General features: G+C 36.9%; 1 protein-coding gene across 3 annotated transcripts in view; it reads right to left on the bottom strand.

Annotated features, from left to right (window-relative positions):
* SLC36A4 (solute carrier family 36 member 4) overlaps positions 1-26,681 on the bottom strand; it is a 112,640-nt gene that overhangs the window by 46,735 nt on the left and 39,224 nt on the right. For all 3 annotated transcript variants that reach the window (XM_074860293.1, XM_074860294.1, XM_074860295.1), the window contains exons 9-10: positions 15,100-15,269; positions 8,168-8,337 (exon numbers count right to left, since the gene is read on the bottom strand). In XM_074860293.1, the coding sequence (XP_074716394.1) occupies positions 8,168-8,337; positions 15,100-15,269 (340 nt within the window). The remainder of the gene's footprint in view (positions 1-8,167; positions 8,338-15,099; positions 15,270-26,681) is intronic.

Below are 26,681 nucleotides of genomic sequence, written 5' to 3'. Positions count from 1 at the left end.
CAGGCTTGATTAGTTTTTAAACTATTGTTAGAAAGGGAAGACAAGATTGAATTGCAAGCAACTAAGCATGACATTGAGCATCACTTCTCACTCTTCCTGAGAAGGATTCATCATACCAAATGCCAGATATATTTCTCACCTATAGTCCTTCAAACAGCCCAAAGAAGGAAACAAGTACTTCTTCGGCCCAGTTCAACTCATCCAGAAGCAAATACGTAAAATAGATCAGACAAATTGTGCCCTTCCGCACCTATTCCTGTCACTTACAAGGAGTCTAGCTAGGATGACCACTGCAGGTGCAGAGGTCCAGAGAACAGACTTCTGCATGCTAAGCTAGATGACTTTTAACCCACATAGCACTTTGCAACTTATGCCATGCGCCAACTAAAATCTTCAGAGCATGGACTGGCACACAGGATTACCCTGTAAATGGTATGAATCTTCAACTTTCACTTCACATTAAGTGAATAAATGTTGCAAAGGAGCCTGTAAGAGGAACTATAAATTAAGAAGGAAAAAAAAAAAAAGCTCTGCTATAATCCAATTTTCAATTAAAATACCATAATACTTTTCCACAAGAATTCCTGCAGAGTTGTAAAATACATATGTAGTACAAACACTGAACTGTGGCAAGTAGGAAGGTCTGTTTACTAGGAAATAATTACTGCCCCAGAATAGGATCAACTATTTCAGAGTACATAAGTGCATTGCTGAACTATTTGTTCTTCAACAATTTTTTAAATAATAAAACAAATGTCTCAGAAAAAGCAAGCAGATTTTATGACAAAGACATTGCTGTTATTTTAAATTATTTTTAAATTTTCTTATTACAGATCTTTCAAAATTATCTGTTTTTCACCTCATTCACAAAGACCATACTTTTCTTCCTGTCCCATATCTACAAAAAATTTTGGAAAAGAGCTGCACTTCAAAATCTGAATTTATTCACAGAATCCTAATTAACACCTGAACGGAAGGAGGTCCAACCTACACAGTAATAATAAAATAAATTTTAAAAAGCAGGATATATTTTAACTTTTCAGGAATTCACTTCACAACCTTAACTTTCTGTATAAGGTTTTAAAAATATTAAAATCTGCAAGTAATATCTTGTTTGGGTCCATATCACAGTCACTGTTAAAGGAGATCTGATATCAGCTGAAACAATGGACCAAAATGAAGAACTAAAACAGTTGGCTTCATAAGGCTTTGATGAATACTAAAAACAGACTGTTTTGTGAGACCCTACAGTCACTTCTGGACCAATGCTAGTTTTAGAAAGAAAATCCCCAACCAATACGTTATCTCATACAACATATATTCACAAGTTAACATCTCTAGAACAACCTGTAATAAGAAACACTTCTAGCACCATTCGACTAATCCACAGACATTTGGTATCCATATGTTCAAATCAGGTAAAAAAAGTTTAATATTTGTACTGTGAGAAAGAACATTAGTTCCTATACGTACATAAAATGTTGCTTACACCAACGGCAATTCATAAAATGTGCCACAATTTGTAATGGCACATCAAAAGAAAGAAATCATAATCAGGATATAACCCTGATATTATGAGATACATTCTTCTTGTAAAGATACTAGAAAAGGTTGGAAGAAACTGTATTTCACATAGCTATTTCTCATGCCTAAGCATATGCCCAAAAACCACACAGTGATGCTTGTTCTCATCTCTCAACTGAAAATCACAGCACAGGATCTTCTGCTAGGAGGTAAGAATTATGCTCATAAGCCATCTATATCCAAAAAAAAATAAAATACAAACCCACACTGGAAAAAAAAATCTAATTAATTAATCAAATATTTCATTTTATTCCTTTGACAATTCATAAACAATTATTTTGTGTTTAAACCCACATTGAGGGCCCTGTTGGCAGTCCACACAAGTATTCAAAATCCCATCTGGAATTTTTTTATATCACAAAGTTAACTATTTGATTTATCTGTCATTAATATTACCCTTTAAAATGAACAAACTCTTATTAAAAAAATTTTGTGTCTAATGACTGATAGTCAAATCACTTCTGTATAAATGATTATCACTTAATCCTAAAAGCATGTATTAAAATCTATATAGATCTTAAAATTCCTTCATGTTACCTCTGCTGCAGCTACTCTAAGTGAGTATTTTATTGGCACAATGTCATTAAACAGTGTAAGATATCTGGTAAACATCATGTCACCTTGTATCTAACTGTTCAGCATCAAGAACTGTTCTTTCCTAAAACCACGTACAGTTAAAATGGGGAAATATTTAGACAAGCATAACTGATAAATTCAACTAAATGATGCGTTTATTCTCTTGGTAAAATTATACATTAAGCTCAGGCTAATTTTTTTTTAATGGAAAGCAGCTCACTAACAGCTCAGTTCACGCTCAGCTGGATCAGCCATTCAATAAACGTGTTTCATTTCAAGCTAACAATCAAAACAGCTGACAATTCAACTGGTATCTCCACATACACATTCAAATGCAGTATTTCTTAATTTTCATTTTAACAGGAGCACCATGGCTGCAGAAATACAGCCCTAAATTAAGCTATTAAAAAAAAGAATCTGTATTTCTTCTGTGGATGAAAGATACTATTAACTGTCAACTCCAGCTTTCTCCATTGTATTTGCTGATGCTCTTCAGCAGCTTTTACCAATTCACCAAAAAAATTCTTTCACCACTATCTTGAAAGCAATAAATCAAACACAACTTACTCTTTAAAAACTAAAGTACTGCTTAAATTGTTCTTTTCTATTTTATTCCTTTACTACTTACAGATTTGACACCACCATTCAGATGAAAACTATTTTCTCAATCATTACTTTTTTTTTTTTTTTTTAATTCTTCCAACACCTCCAGCAAACACAATTTAATTTTAGTGTCATTTTGGCAGAAGACATGAGTAAAGCCTTTGGTAGACAGTAAGCAAGAAATTTATATTTACATGCTACTAAAGTTTTTAACCACAATTTTCACTAAGAGATATCAATAGAAGTGAATATGTTTGACGCTATTTAGCATCAATATTGAGTAATGCTTGGCAGTTGCAGCTGATCATCTTCAGATCTCCTCTCCATCTCCATAAGATCAGCATAGTTTGACACTGTTAACACAGGAGAATTAACTGTTTAGGCTCAACAAAACCATGATCTCAGTGTCAGGTAAGCGTAGAAGAAGGAAGGAAGAGTAAAAAACTCTTATGACATAATGACAGCTTATTTCAAGCAATGCACTAAACAGGACTCATTTGGGTAGAAGGTAGGTTCCTTGTTCTCCAAGACTAACTGGTCTCTCAAAATATAAAAGTAAAACTTCTATTGTTCTATGTAAAGATATTAACAAAGCTTTTGAAAATTCAGTCAGGATGGTCCAGTTCTTTCAGAAGCAAACTAAAAAGCTTCACACTCAAATGGTTTATCCCAATATGCAGTAACCACAACCCCATCACATAACAGGCTCAGCTAAGGGCTGAGCCATGGGCAAGGTGCTGAACCTTTATCCAAGCAGATACAGCAAACAGAGATCCAAACTATTTTGTTTTAAAGATATAAAATCAGGGTAAATACTTTCAACTTTATAAAAATTCCACCCTGACAAATATTTTAAAGTACTGAAGTTATCTGACATTCAAATATCCCAAACACTAAGTAAAATCTGTGAGAAAAATAAATGAAAAGCATTTACACTTCAAATAAAAATGCATATGCAACAGTAACAGAACCTACTGAAACTGTAAGGATATGGTTGTAACATCTGTGCAGGATCAGATAGATTTTCCGTCCTCTTATGTCTTACAAGGAGTGTCTCCTTACTATTACATGCTAAACTGACCCACCAAAGGACAAAGCTGGCAAGTCATCAGGCAGAGGCTGCAACACAGGCACCTCCTGAAGACACCTCCTTAGGCAGGTATGTGGAGGACTCCTGAGTGATGAACTTCCAAGCATGACCTGAGGGCAGCTAGTGAGTATCCACACAACACTGCACCTCTTTATCTGTTCTCAGTGCTTTCCAAATCCTGTGGTGGCTCTCATCTCATTCCTTCTGTTTGTATGTGTCTCTAATTTCTAACTTTGCCCTTCACAGTGATGCTTAGTCCAGCTTTCAATCTTATTTCTGCCTAGCTAGCTACAAGACTACCTCCCACCTACTTTCAACAACTACCAAACCCAGTCTCCAGCTCTAGTCTGGTCTTTCAACACAAGCATAGCTCATCCCTCCAGTCAGTGCACAAGGTGCTCAACTGAGTTTATAAAACAACAGCTTAGTGTTATGATTTATGAAGTATGGTGTGACCTTCCAACTTGCTACACCATACACAGTGAAATTCAAGCAAAGGTGAAGGGATGTACATCTCTTGCAAATGAAATGAAGTGTTCAATATCAAATGAAGGGGAAACTCCCCCTCTCCCTCCTTTATCTTAAAATTCAAAAGCATCTGATTTGCATTTTTACCCATGCAATACTAAGATGCCATTTTAACACTAAATTGGAAGAAGGGAGAAAAGCAGTAGGGAACAAGGTCTGTCAAGTCAATTGCACTCAGTTTCCTTGTTCAAAAAGTACAAACAGGGGGCTATAACCAAAGGAAAAGCATGCTTCTGCCAGTTGAGCACTCTCCCAGCAAAATTACTCGTTACAATTTGCTTTTACCTTGAATAATAGCGTGTCAGTCTTGAAAAAGCCGCTAAGAACAGATGTGAAACTTCAGACAGCTACTGCAAACATTGTTCTTAGATCTATTTGTAACTTCCTTTCCAATATGGTAAAAACCTATCTTCTGAATAGCTTTAACTACCAATTCTGTCAAGAATAAGAGTCCAGGTGATTTCACTGCTCCTTGGCAATGGCTCAGTGAGTCAAGACTGACCGAGTCCCAGAGCAACAACCACCCAGCCCAGCCATACACTCCCCTGCTCCAAGCTTGAAGGCTTGGCTCAGACTGGTGACATTAGGAGTCAAGTATATTTTCCATAGCATGACCAGATAAGGTCTCTTTTGTGAAACAATACCAGAGGAAGCAGAACATGCAAATCTAAAAATACCTAATGTACTCGTCATCATCCTCCTGCAATGCTAAGTGCTCAAAAGTAAGCAAGTAAATCATGAAAAACCCTAGGCAATGCATATGGTTTTTTGGATGCATGTTACATCTCCAGTCATTTTTCAAGTCCTTACTTAAAACAAACCTCACCAGACAAAAAAAAAACCACCGGGGTATGCTTTTTCCCAGCAAAGTTTCTGATATAATGATAAAACAATAGCCTAATTTTTATTTGAGTAAACCCAAAAGCCCCCCAAATTAGTAAAACTGATTTTTCAAGTCGTCTTTTGAAAAACTAATGTGTTATTGGCAACACAACTGAAGTTTCTCTTTTCAGAGAATTATTTTCAAGGAAGCGGAGTCCCTTTAATCAATGTATGACCTCTGAATGGTACAGACATTACAACATATTCTGTCATCAATACCCAAACCATTTAACTTTTAAAACTCAATCTAAAAAGTTTTGGATTTTTTCTTTCTACTAAACAGTTTCTGAATCATTTTAGGAACCATGTTCTGCCCTTAGTGAAAGCAAAGCATTATTTAAATCAATTCTGTTTATAACCAGTGTTTCAATGAAAAATGACAAACAGAAGATGAGTGTAAGCATGGGAGCTTACTCACACAATTGTTGGTGAAAAACTATTATAGATACTGCAGCTATAGAATTTGTAGAAACCACTTGAAAAAAAATGAAAAGACAACTAGGATAAATACAACATATCAAACACTTAAGAGCAAACTCTTAATTTTATTTTTCTGTGCCTTGCAGCAAACAATTTAATACTCTCAAATATCCCAGTAACACCTGTAACACTTCAGCAGGTCCCCTTTAGAGATTCACATCACAGGTCAGTTTCAATGGCACAAACCAGGTCCAATTTTACTACACACATTTTTTTTTCAAAGAAATAAAGATATAGCATTCATTTTATACTGAATCATTTTAGAGTATTTATTATGCCTTCAGAAAAGAAACACCATTAACTGTTGTTTTATAACAAAAAAAAAAAAGTGAAAAAAATCACAATGCACTATTGCATGAAAAGAAAAAGAAGAAAGAATACATATCAACATACCTCTGGGAAAAAGGGACCCACCACTAATTAATGCTGTATTAGATTCTTCCTGTCCCAATTCACCCAACTGTAGTTAATTATACCTAATAGGCATCTTCTTCATTCTCAAGTCCCACTCACAAGGTGCCCCACCTCTGATTTGTTTTCATTTCTTTTCAGCTTTCACAGATTCCTCTTCCAGATTTCAAAGTTAATTTTCTTTCTTTTTCTACTTCCTTTTCTTGGAGTCTGTTACCCAGTTTTTCCTTCCGAGACTACCCAGTAATTACAAAGCTCAACAATAAAATTGGAAAAAAAAAAACCACACAAAAACAGCTATGGCTGAATATCATGGAGTCATTTATAATTTTCCCAAGTCAAACAGGGAACTGTGCTTTTGAACGTATTCAACACAGACTCTTCTTCTCAGACACATCTCCAAAAACATCTTTCACCTATAAACTCTCAAAACCTTCAGCTGTAAAAAACAGTTTGGATCTACAAGAATTTTAGTTTTTCAAACATACTGTGGTATCATTAACAGGGCAGGTTATAAGGGCAACATAAAGGACAACAGAGAATGAGTGGAAGTTGAGGGCCTCATGACCCCAAGATACAGTTAGGACTGGAGAGTTTACTGCGGTCCTGTAGAAACATTAAAAAGCATTTTGAAGCTTGAAGCATTTTTACCTAGATGCCTCTCAGGTATTACAAGAGCTATTCATCTACCCTCAATCTTAAAATCTTAGTAGGTTGGCTATGCACCATGAACACTAGAAGCAGAACACAGGCTATATGGTGCTTCAGGAGATTTGCACTTCATTATTCAAGAAAGCTTTTCACTTTTTTTTTTTTAAATTTCACATAGCAGATGTATTTTCAGAGCAGCAAGTTATTAGATCAATGGTGTTTCCCTTTGCTTACCGCAGTAATTAAATTGCACCAACATTAAACTGTTTCTCTCAACAGACTTGACCTTAAGAAGGTCTCACTGGATGTTCAAGTTCTCTTTGACAGCGAACAAATATTAGCTGCTGTCCAGCGCATTAGACACTGCTCAGCATTCATCAAAAGAACAGAGCCAACAAAAACTAAACTCTTCTCTTTCATCAATACTTTCCCCCTAAAAAATAAGGTTTAGCATTTTTTGCTTGTTTGGTAGTTTTGATTCTTTTTAAGGTAAACAGCTCGTTCCAGTACAAATGGTGGAGTCAAGAAGCCAGCTTTGTACTAGAAACAATTTTTTATAACAACTGAGAAAATGTTCCTATGTTATTCAGCACTTTAGATGGGAGCTGTAAAGACAAACCTAAACTTTCTCCTCAGTCCATTATCTTCAGGACTATTGACTCCTAGATGAGATCATGCTCACCATTCAGTGAGCACTGTTGATTACTGCTAGTATCTATGGTATCTAGACTAGCTGTGAGAAAAGCAGGGACACAATAGGAAGGATGGGAAAGAGTAGGAGACAAGAGAGAAAAACAGTAGGAGAAACAGGCAGTGAGGGCAGAGATACCAAATTACTTTGCAGCATTATCACCTAAAATAAGTGGCCCTCCATGAACACTCTGACCAGGCATCGTGTTTCCAGTGCTGTTTTAAGGATACAGAGCAACACACCTTAGGCTTAATCCTCACACCGACATAACAGAAAAAATATTTCTCCATGAGCAGTATGTACTGCAGATCACATAGAGGAAGGCTGACATGAAACTGCAGTGTGTGTCAATTACCTAAAAACTTTTATTCTAAGAAAATTATTTTCAAGTTGGCAGCTTTAGAGTATTATTGGCAAAAGATATGGTTATCAAATAACTGGTCACACCTACTAAAAAAAGAAGTGTGGTTAACATAGAAATGCAACAATAGATTCACTTGTTCATGAAGATCAAAACATACTGAATCATTGAAACAAAATTTCAGGTTTGATAGCCTCTGGAAAAATATATTACAAAACATGTACTTAAATAAGCAGGCCTCAACAATGCGTAATAGCAAGCTTTTTTATGGATGTATAGTATATGTACTGATGTAAGTATACATACTTACAGGTTGAGCAGACTAGTAGTGCTCTCACCACAAGCTCACTGAGTAACTTCCACTTCTGCTCCACTTTGGAGGTGACAGCCGGAATGAGAATCTCTGCAGGGACGTAGTACTGAATTGAATAGGTCACAAAAATCCCAAAGGAGTACAGAATTTTTACAGACTGATACAACCTGTTGAAAACATTTACAGACGTTCATGTAAGTTGCAAAATCTTCCTAAAAAAATTAAGATTGCTAATGGCACTAAGGTTTTATATATATATTTAAAAAAATATTTTTCCCCCAGCAAACAAGAACATAACATTATCTGCTCACAAGTTATAACAGCCTATGAAATTGCAGAAGATAAGCCAACTACCAAAATATGGGCCAAAAAAAAAAAAAATCATGCAATCATAAATGAATAAACTTAAAGCACAACAGGTTAAACAGATGGCAGTTATTTGGGAAAAGAAAATTCACATAAAATATAATCTGTACATTGATAAACCTTTCACACTGGCAGTAAACTTTAGACATTTTAAAGACAAATTCCAATATCCTCCAGATTTCTGCATATTCACAAAGTATTGCTAAAAAGATTTTTCACACTGGGAAGAGAGCATCTCAGGAAATTTAAAACTGGAAGGAGTATCTTCTAAGGCTAGAAAATATCCATAACCAAATTTGCTTGCTGTCCACACTCTCCTCTTCAAAACCACTAGGTACAGAACAACATTACGTTACTGTGCCATGTCATAATATTCCATAGGGTTTATAGCAACACAAAGGAGTACCAAGTTCTAGAGCTCCAAATTGTGTCAACCTTATGCCAGGGGCATGATATTTTACTATGAAAAAGAATGTATGTATGTGTGGAAGAGTTCAATTCTGATGCTCAAATGTCCTTCCAAACATAGAGGACTAGAGCTGCTGGAACTAGACAAACATTTTAGGGATCAAGCTATTTTTATTTTTTTTAAGAGACTGTGTATTTTCTTGAAAAGTTACTTTATGATGGTTTTAAATTCTGTGCCAAAGACAAGCTACTGTTTTTCACCACTCCAAGAGTTCAGTTACATAAAAAGCAAAATTATCTCTACACAGACTGGTAAAATACACAATTTACATTTTAAGAAGAGGGGAGAATTTTTGTTCTCATTAATCTCTCTCCATTCTAGTGTTATTCCACTCTGCATGTCATCAAAGTATAGATAAAATGTTCAGAAAATGCAACATAGTGTACAGTTTCTTTGTAACAGTATAGAACTCAGCTACATTTAACTTCTCTCTGCCTAAACTGGTTCAAAATACTACTCCAAAAATATTAACTGACTTCAGATCGTCCAGCTTTCACCTTTATGGTTTGGTTTTTTTTAGATCTGTGCAGAACCAAAAACCCTATCCTGTGAGTAAAGGAAAAGATTATCAGTATTGACATGACACTTTTTTTCTGATAAAAGATGAAGACAAAAAAGGATAAAAGTTCACATCTACCCTTATATAAACTACATCTCAGCAAGACATATAACAAAAGAGCTGTGAAGCTCAGGTACAAAATAAGCAAAATTTTTTTTTTAAATGCTGAAATGGGTTGGCAGCCTAACTTCAATATAATTTTGCAAGGACTTGTGTATCTTGCTTCTTTACGTATGTTGAAAAATAACCCATATATTGGCATTGTCTTGCCAAATTTTAGATAACAAATATCTTTTCTTCCCCCAAGATAGTTAAGATTTTTTAGATATCATGCTCATGCTCTTGTCTCACTTATCGTAACGCAGTAAAACCCATTGCTATATGGTTGTAGCATTATTGTTTTTTCCTTCATGATCTGTCTGAAGGTTTTCCTATATCTCCATCTTTTTGTAAACAAAATGTCTACAGATCTACTCCAAGGGAAGGACTCTGAGAAATCAGGTCAAGATTTTTTGTTAACTTTTCAAAAAAATAGAGTAAATCTTCCAAAAAACATGAAGTGCGGACACTCTTACCACCGTTATTTGTGGCTGAATAAACATGCCACCAACAGTTTTAAATTTAGATGTATTTTTAATCTATGCTGCATAAACTACAAGCATTTATCATAGGTCTGCTTACAGCCAACTGATAGAAGTTATGAGTCTTTTAGTATGATTTTCTTTCTAAGAATGCAACTAAGAACACAATCAAAGCTTTTGGGTAAAGTTTTGGTTCATTTGCCATGGGGTGTTGTATGTTCACAATGAGAGAGGAAGTATTTCTCATAAACAACCTGTGATAACAGAAGATGATGCAAAGCAAACCAAAGCACTCAATATCCTTTTCTGCTTCAGTCCTCAAAAAGAAGTCAACTGCAACCAGAAAGCACAGGCAACTTGCAACAGTAAGAAAAGAAAAAACAGCAGCCAGAGTAGGGAAAGAACCAAGTAGATCCTTGTCTCTGCATCTCTCAAAGCCTGGCAGGGGTCACTCAAAGTGTACTCACTTTGAGTATCATAACCTGTATCTGTTATTACTAAATAAAATCCAGCCAGGACTGCTTTTGGCCCCTCATCCTGGAGCCAAATGGCACAGCATGGCAAAATTTTTATCCATACAGTTCAGCTCTTTCCCACCACAACAGGATGCCTCCATCATCCTTCCTTCGACCTTTTGATGGAAGTGTTGAACACACAATCAGAAATGGTTTTGGTACACTGGATCGATTTTGCGCAGTGGAATACAGATGATGAACTCAAACAGCTTGGCCTTTCATGCTTCTCATCTCACAACTACAAGCCAGTTCATCAAGTTTTCAATTTTTGATGATACTGAAAGACTGCTAACAAAAAACCCCAGCTTTTTTATTACCTGAAAAAATATGCAAACGAATTAAAAATGTATATATGGGGAAAAAAGAAAAATACACTTTGACTAAAAATAAATATTGACTAACAGGTTCTAAGTTATTTGTATCAAAGGTTTGACCATCACTGAACACAACTCAATAAATCCACAAAGGCATGTTCAAAGGGGCAGAAAAACTATGATATCACTTTACATGGTGACATAATGGTGTAGCTAGTTTGGAAGCCACTGCTTCTGTGACACACTTCCTTTTGATTGCTGAGCAGCTTTAAGTAATTTAGAGGAAAACACAGAATCACTTTTCTGTCAGTTCTGCAACACTGTCCTTATTCCAGAAGCTTAGATGGATTTTATCTGGTTTACAAAAAGAAAAACTGACCAGCTACCCACAATTAGCCTGTAATCCTCAGGCTTCAGATCACCTCAAACCTTTACAAAAATAATTTTTTACAAGATATTCAAAAACAGGATTCAAACTTTAAATACACAGTAAGCATCTCCATTACATTATTTTTCTAGCTTTACAAGGATTCAAATATTTCAAATTAGGAAACAATTTTTATATTACTAAAGTGATTTTACTAGTAATTTAATATTATATTCCAGTCAGATAAAGATGGTTCCTTAGGCTACCTTTTAAAAAAAATCATGCGATATGTGCAAAAAGTTAACAAAAGTCTGCCTCTTCAATTCTATATTTTAGATTTTATTGTACCTCTTTTAAGGGAAAAACTTGGAAACTAGTGTAACAAAACTTGCATATCAATACAGCTAGACCAAATAGGACATTAATTATCCTAAGATTCCACCTGAACTAGTACCTTGTATCAATTTTGTTGAACTTTAATATGCTATAATATTTGTATGGTAGTTAACCCTTGGGATTCACAGTAAGGGAACTGTCGCACAAAGATTGTCACTTGTATCTTAACAAAGAACAGCTGGTGGAAAGAACCTTCAGACATAAGAAGATAAGACCCCAGCCAAGGACAAAGAAGAAATTTTTTACAATAAGGGTGGCGAGACACTGGAACAGGTTGTTCACAGAAGCTGTGGGTGCCCCATCACTGGAAGTGTTCAAGGCCAGGATGGACGTGGCTTTGAGCAACCTGATGTAGTGGAAGGTGTCCCTGCCCATGGCAGAGGGGGTTGAAATACATGGTCTTTAAAGTTCTTCCCTAATCCAAACCATTCTATGTTTCTGTGAGACCCTAGTCAAGGACAATACTAAGTACTAAAACAGAATTTCCCATAATCTGTATTTGCAGATGTCAGCAGGACTTGGTTTGAATTGATGGTCATGTGACAATAATTATGCACTTTTTGACTATAAATATGAATATAAATATGTTTAGGCAAACTGTGCCCCTCCTTGGCTTGGATCAGGAGGCACCTTGTGATCATGAATAAATCAAGTAAACTATACTCTGTGCCTGTGTGTCCTCTCCTCAGTCAGCAACAAACTGTGTAAAAAGATTCATGTCACTAGGTACTCTGCGTACTTCTGAGGATATGAAAAACAATTACTAAGATATTCTAAACAGCTAAACATAACTGCATGTAAAAAAAAGAAAAACTATTTAATGCAGTCAAATAGAATTCTTTGATTCCAGAAAGTTGTTATTAAAAATCAGCAAAAACAAGCTGAAAACTACTCTTTTCATAAAGTCAATTTTTAACACATTCTAATTAATATATTATGCTGAGTAACAATTTGTACTCCAAAACGCAATCTAGACTAGAACTGCAACAAGTCTCTTCTCCAAAAGCTCCTATCTAGCAGAATGTTTTTAGAATATAAGCAGTTCTCTATTTAAATTAAACTTAAGGACTTAACTGGTCTACGGCCTGCATATGCCTTCTGGTCAATTCATCTATGAGAACATCAAATAAAACTCAGAAAGCAGAAAAATTTTAATTTTCTTTATCAGGAAAGGCTTATTTTTAAGACAGGGATTGTCCAACTGAAATTAAACACATAAGCCAAGTCTCACTGCTTAGCTATATTCCAGGTCTTTCACATGACTGCTATCTTATAAAAACTTGTCTGTTCCTTCTGTTTCTCTAGCTCAATCCAGCCACGTACTGACTTTTTAAGTGAGGATAAAACAACAAAATATTGTCATATGGTTCACTGGAAAATTGTTTTGCTAGCACAACTAATTGCATACATTTGCTCATCAGTACTGTATCAGGTAGACCCACAGTACTGCGCAGCAATAGCGTTGTACATCACAACCCATGGACATACCACTGCGCTGCTTCTCCTTCTAATTTTGTTTGGTGCTCGGGGGTACTATCCAGAGTAAGACAAAAACAGATGACTTATCTCTATATAGTGCCCTGAGCAGCTCGGAGGTTATTAAACTCATAATGCCAGTTCTCCACCTTATAGAACACCAGTTTCCATCTCTTTTATTATCTCTTTCTTTGCATTAGGTCTGTAAAGCCATCAGGATAAATACCATCTTATCATCACATCTGCACTGTAGCCAAGAGCTATTTGAAAACTCTTATTTGAACAACCATGTTAGACAACAGTGCTGCAGAATAAAGCATAATATTACATCAGAATAAAGTTCATCCTGTTGCTTGCATGAGCACAGTAAAAAGCAACAGAGTGAGTGAGCAACTTTACCTTATATTCCACATTGCTCTCCCTCCTCCTCTTTTAAGAGCACTTCTCTTAAGGCACAAATGAACCCAGACCTACCATTTAAAACAAGCTCTTCACTAATCATATCAACAATGAGCAATACCATGTAATACTACAAATAGAAAGTATTTTCAGTTTCAGATGCATCATACAGACAGAATGGATGTAGTAAAGTCTGAAGACTTCTAGGTTTTTTTAATGTATGTTCAATGAAAGGACACAATTAAATATATATCATGAGCAATATGCCTCAAAAGCCAGAACCAGAGGAAAAAAATAGGAAAAAACCCACAAAACCGGCAAGAAATTGAGGCCCAGATCTGTTTTTATAATAGCAGTACAAAAACAAAACTAGCAAAAAAGCAACAACAGGTACATGAAATTCTAGCAATCGAAAAAACATTCATCCTTCAAGACACATTTTATTATCATTTCATGTCAGGCAATTAAACAAACTTCTGAAGAATATTAAAAATGCATAGCTCATACTGACTCCAAGGAATGAAAATGGAGAAAAGAGAGTTAAAAAGTAACACTTGAAAATTAAGAACACTCTTTAAATGTGTTCTACTCTTTCAAAGAGTAAAAAAGTCACCACTCACTTCAGCAAAGCAGGTTTTGTTTCACATAATTTGAGATTTCACTATTTCAATATGCTACCACAAGACACCAAAGAACAAGGAGATGTAAGCATATAACATGTGAGACATTACTTGAGCAGAATGAAAACAAAATACTTTGCAGCTTTTACACTTATACACTGTTGATGTACCTAATTTTAGGCCCATTGGACCAAAAGGTATTAAACATACATTTAAACTGTTACAGCATATATCCATCCAGAGATACAGAACTAACAATGCGCCAGTTGAAACAGTCTTCAGTGCTTCTTCAGCATGTGACATGTGAAGCTCTCATAGTATTAAAACAAAAGCTAAAAAAAAAATTATAATATCCCTGAGACAGTGGCAAGCAGAAGCTTCATTTTCCTGATAGGAAGCCATTATTATACATTATCCACAGATTTGCATCTGAACGACAAATCTATTCAGCTTTGATCTCTTCTATTCCAGTTGTTTACCTGCTAAACTCAGTGATTCCACTAAAAAAGGCCACTATATTACCAGGATATCCAAAGTAAAACTAGCAGTTTTCAGAACTGCAATATAGCTGGTTGCAAAGCGCATATTCTTCCTTCAATACACCTGGAACTAGCTCCTGCTACAGATGGAATACTTTACTATAAAGATTATTGAACTGTTTCCATATGCAATTCCTTCTAATACGTAAGAAATTGCTGGCTAGGATCATAGCTCAACTGTAGAAGGCACAGAAATGGTATATACAGTATACTTTTAAAAGAGTTTGAGCACCTATCAGTTACAAGCATGACAGCACTGAGGCATGGAACAAGCTTTGCAACATTTTTGCCTTCCTGATTACTGGTTTTAAGTCACATATGCACTTACCATATATCTTGCGGCAGGTTTAAAGTTATGCTGCCTTTGATTTCATCCCCAAAGCGCAGATACCCCAGAGTGGCCAGTGAGATATACAAGGTCATGACTATTCCCATGCCAATGTTCAGAGCCTGTGGGAAACGAGTGGTGTCCTTCATTCTGTTTTCCAATGGAAGTACCTGTAAACAGAGGGAGAATCAATTCCATTTTATGTGCTCACAGTAAAACTCCCCCCTTTCAAAGCCAATTTCCAAAATTTTTAGGTGATTTTATTAATTAATAAGAATACTGTACAATAACATTTTACAACATGGAAGATTACTATGTTTTATGTAGAAATGTTCAGTTACTGAAAAGCACCTATCCTGGTTGGAAAACAGCGTCAGTGTGGAAATATAAAGCAGTATTTAGGAATACTGATAAGAGAAACTTATGGTGTCCAGAGGAAAATACATAGGCAATATAAGTAACATGATTTTTTTTTGTAACACAATTGTTCCGAATCCAAGGGTAATTCTATTTTTATTAGATGTATCTGCATTGTCAGCCTCCATCACAGACAAACCTACCATGCACATGGTTGACACACAAGCTCATGCTTAGCAGTCAGCCTCAGCTCCCCTCTGGGTAGAGGGAAGCTAGAGTCTATGACTACCAGAATATGCACTCACACTCCTTTTCATCTGGCTGACAGAGACAGGGCCAGGCATACTAAGCACTGTTTTTCCTAGACATAGTGTAGGTGCTTTGAGACTGAACTACAGCCAAGTGAGCTTGCTGGGCTTGCCATCACTTCAGAGTGAAATACAGGCATTACAACTACTGCATGCAGTTTGCTGGAGAGAATGTACTATACAGTGCACAGAAAAATATAAAATATACTTAGTAAGTTCAACTTAAGTTTTCAGCCACCAACACAAAATTTCCAGGCAAGGCAAGAAATCCAAGTAACAAGCTCACATGCTGCTCTTCCCACCTTGAACTTCATCAGCATCACAGAATCTTTTATGTCTCCATTAAGACACAAACTGAAGGTATGTGGATGCTCCTAGACAAGCATACTTTCCCCATATCTTTCAGAAGAACTGTACAGTCATCTCAGATACTCAGTATGGGATATAGTTCAAGGTTACAACACCATTTTGTATGTCTACATATAAGTAAAATGTCTATGCTTCTTTAATGAAGATCAGTAATGAACAGCTAGTCAATATAGTCAGTGGAATAAAGATCACAGTTCAGCTTATCTTTCACTAGACATGCAGTTTATATTTGATTAACAGTAGGACACTGTAATTAAACAAGCTTCTCATCTCTGAGTAACACTTATGTCAAATCTAATACAGACAAAACAGTTTCAGTGCAACAGGGTTGCCCTGTAAAAGCTACTGTCCGTCATACAAAATTGCTTTTTAAATGACTGAATATTTACTGTTTTCAATTTAACCAATGTAAGTTATGAAAAAAGCAGATTCCACCGGTTAATTAACAAATTGGTATATTTGAATTGCTGATGTATTGTTTTCCACAGGACAATCATTCCTTTCCTCCTGGTCACCCACTTCCTGACCTATCATTGAGCATCACCACTGCCAATCCATCCCACATTGTTACACTTCTCATACACCAGAAATCCCGAATAAGTCATTTTTCACTTGGGAACAAAGAGATCTCTAAAAAGGTGCACATTTGGAGGCATTTCAAACTTTTAACTCATCTTCAATTAAAATACATTATACATCTTAACTGAGGATCTTCTTTATATAATTCAGAGCCTCCAGTGCTGATGTTTTTCCCCTAGAAAGCAATCTGAGTTTGCACTGTAACTTAATCTGCTTAAGAATGCAAATTTTAAACCAGGAAGAGTTTCAAAACTTAAATCAATTTATAAATGACAGGTGTTGAGCAGCAGGAAAAATACAAAAGGAGACATGTGGCTAGAGGTATTACTTCATTGACACACAGACAAAATATGTTCATTTCTCTAAATGAATTAAGCTTCTGTGTCCATATAGTATCTATCAAGTCATCTTTTTATGTTTCACATCAAGAACTGCCATGTAGGACAGGCAGCACTTCAGATTCTTTTGTCCTCAGTTGCAGTTAGAATCTTTTAATGTACCTCCTTATTAAGAGCTTTGAAGGATGAAAATTACAGACAGATTTTCCCTTCATCTGAGTTTCCCCATTCTTGACTTCCTACAAACAGAGAGCATTTGGGTCTGGAGCAGCAATAGAAAAGCTCATTCAGCATGTATCTATTAATTCTCTGGTGATTATAAATGGAATATATTTTCTGCATAAATTCTGCCATGTTCTACAGCTTCTGTGAATCTTAACAAGCATAAATTGTTACAGTAAGATCTTACTCCAAGCTACATTATCTCTGCAGATCTTTAATGGCAATTGCTTGCCCAGCTTACAGATACCAGGAGTCTCTTAAGTTCACTGGCCCAGAGATTTGATTTCAGAGTCTCCAGCATTCATTTCGTACATTCCTGGCAGAAGGAGGACAGTGAACTCAGACACACATGCCAACCATGAAAAAATTATCATGTTTTTCCACGATGGCTCCTGGCAGGAAAGAGATCCTGGAGACTGCCGGTTCCTCTGAAATTGGAAAAGCAATCTGTAGGGGACTACAAATGGGGAAAAAAAATTCCTGTGGTTTCACAGTCAGAGGGAGCTCAAGTCAAAGACTACAGGACTGTTCATGATGATGGACCTGTTGGAGTGGGACCCAGAGGAGGGCCACAAAAGTGATCAGAGGGATGGAACAGCTCTCCTATGAGGACAGGCTGAAACACTTGAGGTTGTTCAGCCTGGAGAAGAGAAGGCTTCAGGAAACCTTATTGCAGCCTTCCAGCAGTTAAAGGGGGCTTATAAGAAAGATGGGGACAGAGTTTTTAACAGGGCCTATTGCAGGAGGACAAGGGGTAATGGTTTTAAACTAAAATCAGGTAGATTTAGACTAGATATAAGGAATATAAGGATATTTTTATGATGAGGGTAGCGAAACACTGGAACAGGTTGCCCAGAGAGGTGGTAGATGCCCCATCCCTGGAAACATTCAAGGTCAGGTTGGACAGGGCTCTGAGCAACCTGATCTAATTGAAAATGTCCTTGCTCATGGCAGAGGGTGTTGGACTAGATGACCTTTAAAGGTCCCTTCCTACCCAAACTGTTCTATGATTCTATGCCTTCTTTCAGGCAAAAAAAAAAAAAGCCCTGCAGGCTATTCATAAAAATGCAGAAGAGTAAGAAACTTCCTACTTTTTAGCTACACCCTCAATTGAAATAGCAAAACATTGCACATGAATGACAAACACTGGCTATGGCCATTCTGAAAGACAGACATTAGAAGAAAAGATATGTTTATATGACTGTATCAGATTTTAATAAATAACTATTATTAGTAATAATAATAATTACACATACACAAAGCTTTATTACAAATGCAGAATGGCTTCCACTCCCTGTCCAGAGAGCAGAGCAGGAGAAAGGAGCATGCAGCACATGGCAGCATTCAGGAGGTAAGTAAGCAGCAGGTGGAAGCCAAAAGACAGCACAGGAGTTTTCCTGCTGAGCAGGAAATGCTGCAAGGCAGTGGAGGGACTTGAGACCAGCCTCTCAGGGACTTAACCCCTAGGGAGCTCTAGCAACCATGACCAAGGCAGTTGGGACTGCCATTGCTGTGGGAGGGGTGTACGTGGAGCCTGGAGACTGCTCAAGACTCTGCAAGACTGCTGGACCTCAGTAACAGAGGTAGCGACTTGCTGCAGGGCAAGGTCCCCTGCACCAGCTGGAGTGGCCACCCCTGGCATGTCAGGAATTGGACCAAAGACAAACTCCTGAGGGAAGACACCATCCAGACCTGGGGCTACAGGGATTATGAGGTGCTCCTTCCTCAGGGCAGGTTGAGGGCAACGGTTGCCTCGCATGCACAAAGTGCTCTGAATTGCCAAGCCAGCATGGATTTATCAGGGATAAACCACACAGCCAACCTCATGGCCCTTTCCAATGAACAGATCGGCTCTATGGACAAGGGGAAAGCAGTGCATGTGATTTACTACAACTGAGCAAGGCTATCTATGCAGGATGCCACAGCACCCTTTGTAACCAAATTAGAAAGAAAGGGACTGGATGGAAAGATTACAAATTAGGATGAAAACAGCCTGCACTAGAGGAATCAATAGGTACTGAATTCAACTGGAGACTGGTTACTTAAATTGCTCCTGCAGGGCTGATAGTAGGGGTGATGCTAATTAATATCCTCATTAATGACTGGATAATGGAACAGAACATACCCTTAGCATGTTAGTAGATAACATCAAGTTGGGAATAGTAGTTGACACAAAGGAAAGTAGAGCCTCAGTTCAGAGGGACCCAAACAAGCTGGAAGGACTGGGCAGAGAGAAACCTCACGAAGCTCAACAAAGACAAAAGCAAAGTCCTCAACACTGGACAGAGTAATGCCATGCAGAAGTAGAAGCTGAGGACTGTCATAATAGGGAGCAGTTCTGCAGAAACGGACCTGGGCATCCTGATAGACAGGAAGCTGAGCATGAGTCAGCAGCCCACCTTTATGCAGGCTGTGCATGCACATGGGCTACACCAGCAAGCAAATAGGCAGCAGGTCAAAGAAAGTGATTCCTCCTCTCTGTGGCACTTGATACCATGTCCCATTTTGGTCACCCAGTACAAGATAGACATATGGGGGAAGTCCAGCTGAGGGAGGTCAAGGCTAGCAGGCTGGAGCACATGAGAGGCTGAGAACTGAATTAACTCAGCCTGAAGAGAAGGCTAGGGCAGGAAATCTCCTTGAAGCCTTCAGCTAACCAAAAGAAGACAGGACTTGCAGAGAAGACCAAGCCAATTTCTAAGAGGTGCACTGTAAAAGAATAAGAAGCAACAATCACTAGCTGCAACATAGGAAATTTTCAGTTGGACATAAGGAAAAATAACTTTATAAAGAGAACAGCTAATTGCTGGGACAGGCTACCAAGAGAGTTTGTAGAGTCGCCATTCTCAGACACTTCATAGATCAGCTGGTAGAGTCCCAAGTAAACTAATCCAACTGAAGGTAAACCTTTTCGTGAGCAGCAGTTTGAACTTGACCACCTCCAGAGGTCTTTTCCAATTTAATTTTTCTGGGGTTCTATGGATGAACATTGTTACCTCCAGCAAGATGCTGTGATTTCTCATAGGCCATATGTGAAAAAACTGAAAAAGTGATTATTATGAGAAACTCAGTCTAGACATCAATATGTGAACTGAAGTAATGTGAAATTAAGAGAACAAAAAGCAAGTACCATTTACAGTCCTCACAGGCAACCTAAAACTATTGTTCTATTTTATTCTTAACAGCTGTTTAAATTTTATTTTTTAGTTTTTAATATTTTTACAATTCAAACTTCTTTTTACAGGCAGACAAGATTATCATACAATTGTCTATCTGAAACTTAGTTCATAAAGGAAAACAAAGGACCAGTGACATGTACTATGTCCAATGTGCTTGAGTCCAGAGGAAGCATTCAAACCTAGCATTTTCTAAGTTTCTACCTATACTGCAATTTTTTATCTTTTGAATTTAAATGCAGTCAGTCTGAAGATCTATGTTTCTCCAAGAAAACAAAGACTTAATTAAGAAAAATAAAAAAGCAATTTAAAAACATTATAGGACAATTCTGTTAAGCATACTAACTCTTGCTTTTTAGCTATCCATTAAATCGAGTTTACTGATTAAACTCAATGATGTCACTTCACGCACACTAATGAGTAGGTCAGAATAAAACATACTACATCTAAACATGTGTTTCTACATTATCAACCCCACTTTAACATGAAAACTTTCTTTTATACTGAATTTAAGGAAAATATATGCAAAAAGAAATATAGGATAATAATATCATTAGACAGACACATTAATATACTTCTATCTTGAAATCATATTTAAAAATGCTAATTTCTCCCTGCTTATCCTTGAGTTAGTATCAGGATTAGATGCACCTCCAAACTGAACAGATGAGGATGCTAATGCAGCCCTTCCCGCAACACTCAGTACAGGCGAGCGTGCCCCTTCCCAGCCTCAGCGACAACCCTTCCCAGGTTCAGGTGCTCTCTCTGAGCAGCAGTAGGCATGTCAAGCCAGTTGCTGTCACTGCAGGAGATGCTTCCCTTAGCAGAACTGATCTCCAAAGAAATTATGCAAAGAACTTGATCTGGGTTTTATACAGTAACATCTATTCCAGACAAGCTGAAAAGTTCTATACCTCACAGTATTAACATGAAGCCAAGTAACAACCAATTACACATATATCACACAAACTCACTGCTCCCCACGCTGCTAAATTCCATTAGGATCCAAAAGAACCATGGAGTGCTCATAGGGAGACAGAGGCTGACAGGAGGTATGACATGAGCCAGTGCTTGTTCTGGCACTATGTCACTGCTGGGCAGCTGCTGGATAGATTTTCACTCTCAATTTCTTCCCAGTCCCTGTATAGTCCCTGTTGCAACGACTTCAGAAAACCTAACATTTAAATTGAATGCAAAAAAGATAAGGTTCTTTTCACAATGTTTTTTAGTTTTGGTTTTATTGCTTCCTTTTTGGAACACTGAAGCTGAACATGCCTTCTTGTCCTTTTTTCTGGAGCCAGAAATTAATTTCACTCTTCAATTCTTTTAAATTATTTTCTTAAAAAGCTAACACCCTACCTAGATGATTTAAGAGCTTTGAAAGAAAAAAAACCCACATCTCTGATTCTCTCTGTCCAATACTTGCGTCATAACATCTTCTCTCAAATGGGATATTGCATCAATTCAGTATCTCACACTAAGGCTTCTGTGTTGCTCTACACTTGTTCAATCATTTCTGCTCTAACAAGCAGTATCATTAATCTAGTCCAGTACCTCCCATGCTCTTCTGAGCTATAATCTATCACCACATATTCAACCACTGCACAAACTAGTGATGGGAAATACTATGGTCAGGGAAAATGTGGGGGAATAGTCTTCTCTCCCAAGCAAGGTCACTGGGGGCAGAATGCTGGAGGCAAGAGAACCATGAGATAAGTTTCAGAGTTTTGAAGATTTTTTTTTTTTAAAAAAAACTTTTTTTTAACAGGTCTTTTCCCTGCTTCTCATTTCCATGTGCTTCCTTCATGCTCCCTCTCCCCCATTTCACACTGGTCCCCTGTCATAGCCCTAAAAACCTATGAAATTATTATGAAATATTTTAGACAAAGCTGATCCTTTTCATAATTTCTCTCATTTTCCATCATTTTTCCAAACAAACTCAAAAGTACCCATCATTTACTGGTAAAGAAGCATAATCAAATCTTTGAAATAACCTTGCTAATCTATCATCATCCATTATGCAAAGTATTTTCCCTTTCATTTCAAGCTGCATGAAGCAGGTATAAGGATCGCCCAGTAATACCACTGTCTCCTCATTCCTTGCCTTGAATATCCTGCTACAACCAGTCTTTCTACAACTAAGCTGCAGGGGGCTGTCTAATTCTAATCAGAAATCTCTAAATTACAGTTTATACGACTGGACCAAAAAAACCCACAAGAGAATTCAGCCTGCAAATAACCAGATAAACTGTGATTTAATTCTCATGGCCACTAAAAACTAATCTTGTAATGGGAAACTTAATAGGAGACATGCTTAACGTTTAAATAGATACGGTCATCTTTCCCTTTTACAGGAAATACCACTAAAATAGCAAGAATGAAGCAATCCTCCATCCCTTACACTTTTAAAGTAAGTATTTCAGGTAGAAGAGACAGCTATACAGATGTTTTAATTAGTTTAAGGTACAGACAACTCAAGAACTTTGGAAAATTAAAACCAATGTTTTTACAAACATTAATTAAAAGAAAAAAATCTATAATCATGACCTTCTGCAACAAAATAAAGCTATGTTCATTCAAAGCAAAAAAGCTGAGGTAGCTGATATCAAAGGTATTCAAGACATGTAAACATAAATTCTACTACTTAATCCACAAAAACAGATCATATCCTCAGTAAACCAATGCAGCTCAGACCTGGTCCCTTCATTCTTGTCTGCAGAACATACCAATTAATTCATTGGTTCACTGAAAGGTGGCTCTACAAACCTACACCATACTGGGGAACCATCTGCAGAAAAAGTATGGTTTCTCCAAGTAAAATAATGATCATAGCATATGTCTATTACATTGCTATGCTTTGCTTGCCTGTCCTTGTCCATCTCCTCTTTCACTGTATAGAAAAAGTCTTATGCAATAATTTGAGCAACAAGCTTTTATTCCATCGCTTTTAGATACATTTTTAAAGCTCAGTCTCTTGAGGAAGATACAGAACATCACTATTTTTAAGCAAGTGCAACAAACAATCTAATTTGCCCCAACAGATCCCTCATGACTGCAACTAAAAGGGTGGTTACTATTACCCAAGGAAAGATGCAAGGCAAATGGTGACTGTACATCAATTTTTACAGTAAAAGGTTTATACAAAATAAATCCAGAAGCCAAGTTCTCATGAGAGAACACTACCTTCTGGAATCTGCTGAGCAATTCCAACCACTCAAAAAAAAAAAAAAATTTTCTTATATTCCAGCAACTTCTTACCTGTTTCACCAGGGAAAAGAATTACTCATATCCACAAAAAAACCCAATCTATTGCTCAATTCTGATGGCCTTGATTTAACAATGCTTGAAGGAATTATATAAATCCTACTTAGCTTGCCATCTGAATCTGGCATTTTCTCCAGAGGATCTTTTCTCCTTTTTACCTCTTTATGCTTATGAGCTTGCTTATCACTCCATTATGACATCTATTTAATCTTTATCCTGCTCTGAAATTTAAAAGAAGCCATGCAAGTTTGTGTACTATCATATCTTATCTGACTTTATTTGTGAATGAAGTCTAAAATACCACCCTACAATGCAAACTGAAAACTGAAGAACATCATCTTAGCTCTGCTATAGCAGTGTGCTCCCCTCCCCAACCTGACCTGTATTTCCCACAACCCTATTAAAGTAATAAGCACCAGTGACTGGTCATAATGGATGTGTCTGGTTATGATTGCTGCATCCAGCTCAAAGTGGATTTGGGGGAGACAGATAACAGCACAATAGCCAAGGGCTAATTTGAACAATGCGCTCACCTAACCATTGTGGTGGTCAATGTCCAACTCAAGCCAAATCGGGAAGAAACTAACACCTGTAGTCAGTATGTAAATATGACTAAATCAGCTATCTTACTCCATAAATAGTGGACAGCCCCGAGCCCGTTAAGCTCTCCTGCACGGCAGTGCCTGCATGCCAGGATCTCCCCTTGAGTAGGGACACCTCTCGAGATTACTCCTTCAGGTTGAGAGATCCTTTGCCACAACAGATTCTTGGTAAGTGATTAATAGCATGCTAAACTTTGAAATCTTAGCTAAGTGATATAAAGGATTGATTGTACACATACATAATCCTTTAGACATAAACCACTGACCAAGTCTGGGACTAAGCCTGGATCCAGACACACCTAGACTCCTCTCTGAGAAGGAGTTTAGAACACAAGGGGGTTCACTCTGCACTCGTGACTCTACAGGAGGGTCTCCCTGACAGTTTTTTCTGACCCTGTCCTCTATGCAGTAAATATCAAGTGAACCTTACCATTGAATCTTGTTAAACGACTGTCGTGTTTACTATCAAACTTTCTTAAATCGCTGTTTTATATCTATAAACATATTGCTACTTCTCTCTTACAAGTGAAGTGTGTCACTCCATCCATGACATCTGTCACTAATATTTTAAAATATTTGTCCTGTCACAATCATTGAAGTGTTATATGCTTTGCTGTCTTTTACATTAGCATGCAATTTTATCTGGCAAAAGAATATGCCAACAGAAAATTATGTTCCTAATTAATCAGACAGTTCCAGCTACACTCCTTAGTTTTACTTCCCACCCCCCAGCCCACTGCATTTGGAACTGTAGCCTACAGACTATACAATATTATATTCTAACATGTCCTCTATAATTTATGCTACTCTCAAAATTTCTACAAGATAAGTGATTAAAAAAAATATGAGATAGAAACACAAAAAAGTGTTGCTAGAGAGTATATTTCACTGCAATAATACATAAAGGTATAGTACATACTCTTTCTGGTTCATGAGTTAAATATTAAATTTCCCAAAGCTGCAATGACACTTAAAACTTTATGCCAGCCAAGAAGCAAACCCACATCAAATTTAAATCACCTTAAAATAAGTAGTAATGATCACAAAATAAGTAATGATGATCACAAAGTACTCATCTATATCAGCTACTTTGTAGGCTGGAGCCAAACAATTCATGAACTTTAATCTGTTGCAATGCAAGTGGTTTAAAATTTAAAAAAAGTCTTCCCAAAAGGTCTTTTGACTTTTATCCAAAAAGCTCTTCCACCCATATGTTGCTTTAGCTTCTAAAGTGACAAAGTATACAGATACTGCAAGGTCCTGCATGGGGCTGAACAAACTCTGTAACTGCAGAAGTGAAAAAATAAATTGTTTTCCATCAAGGAGTAATGAGTATCTTGGGAAATAAACAGGATTAAGGAACCTACAAAGTTTTACAACTCCAAATACATAATTTCTCTATCCTGGGATAAGGAACATTGAAAACAGCCATGCACGCTCCTGGACCAAGACAGTTAAACAATGACAGGACCCCAACATAGAAAGCCCAGCAATAGAAAGGGTTTTGCAATTCACATCTTACATTTTAACATGACCATTGTTGACAGAAATAACCATCCTATTCTGAAAAAAAAAAAATCAATCCATCCAAAACAGAAGGGAGGGAAGCCATTGATGATTGTATTTGCTTTTCTTAGAAGAATAGAAAGTTTCATACGCTTCCATTTGACATGAAAGCAGAGCACCTTGACAGCTAAACTACTCATCACTTTTTCTGTGAAGCACTCAAACAGCTCAAGTACAAGACAAGTTGAATACACAACAAAGACAAGTTGAAGAATACACAACATGCCACTTCCTACTATAATCTTCTTCTTTCAAATGCCTTCACCATTATGACATTTTTCCTTACCACCTCTCCCATTTTCTTTAGGATTTTTTTTCTGCTGCTCTTGACAAATCAATATGATTTTTATGCCACAATGTTTATTAGGGAGCCACTACTGCCACTTGCAGAAGTGTTCAACAGTGGATAATTAGGGTTCTTTCAAATCCAGGAAAACATGTACTATTCATAAAAATTTTTTTGTTTAGGAACACTATTCCTGAGTGAACATTCAAGAAGATTACTGAGTTTAAAAGTCCTTTGACAAAATCATAGAAAAAGAAACATTTGAATGTTGCAAGCATCAGGTATGGGATGCTGTCTGAAAAAAATTATATTCATGAGTCTTGTTTGTGTTAGCAAGATTCACCATAAATATTGGAAGTATTAAAGACAAAATATGCACAAATAGTTCTCCAGTGTAAAAGGAAGTTTCTCCATACTCAGGAAGTGCAGGATATTCATAAGGAATATTTAACGTGATAAAGAGATAATATCAAGTTGCCTGAGATTTCACCATCATTCTGCTAAATACGATGATA

This window comes from Strix uralensis, chromosome 2, assembly GCF_047716275.1.
Source record: "Strix uralensis isolate ZFMK-TIS-50842 chromosome 2, bStrUra1, whole genome shotgun sequence".
Lineage (NCBI taxonomy): Eukaryota > Metazoa > Chordata > Aves > Strigiformes > Strigidae > Strix > Strix uralensis.
The sequence above is the reverse complement of the archived record's forward strand: the minus strand, read 5'-3'. Positions and strand labels throughout refer to the sequence as shown.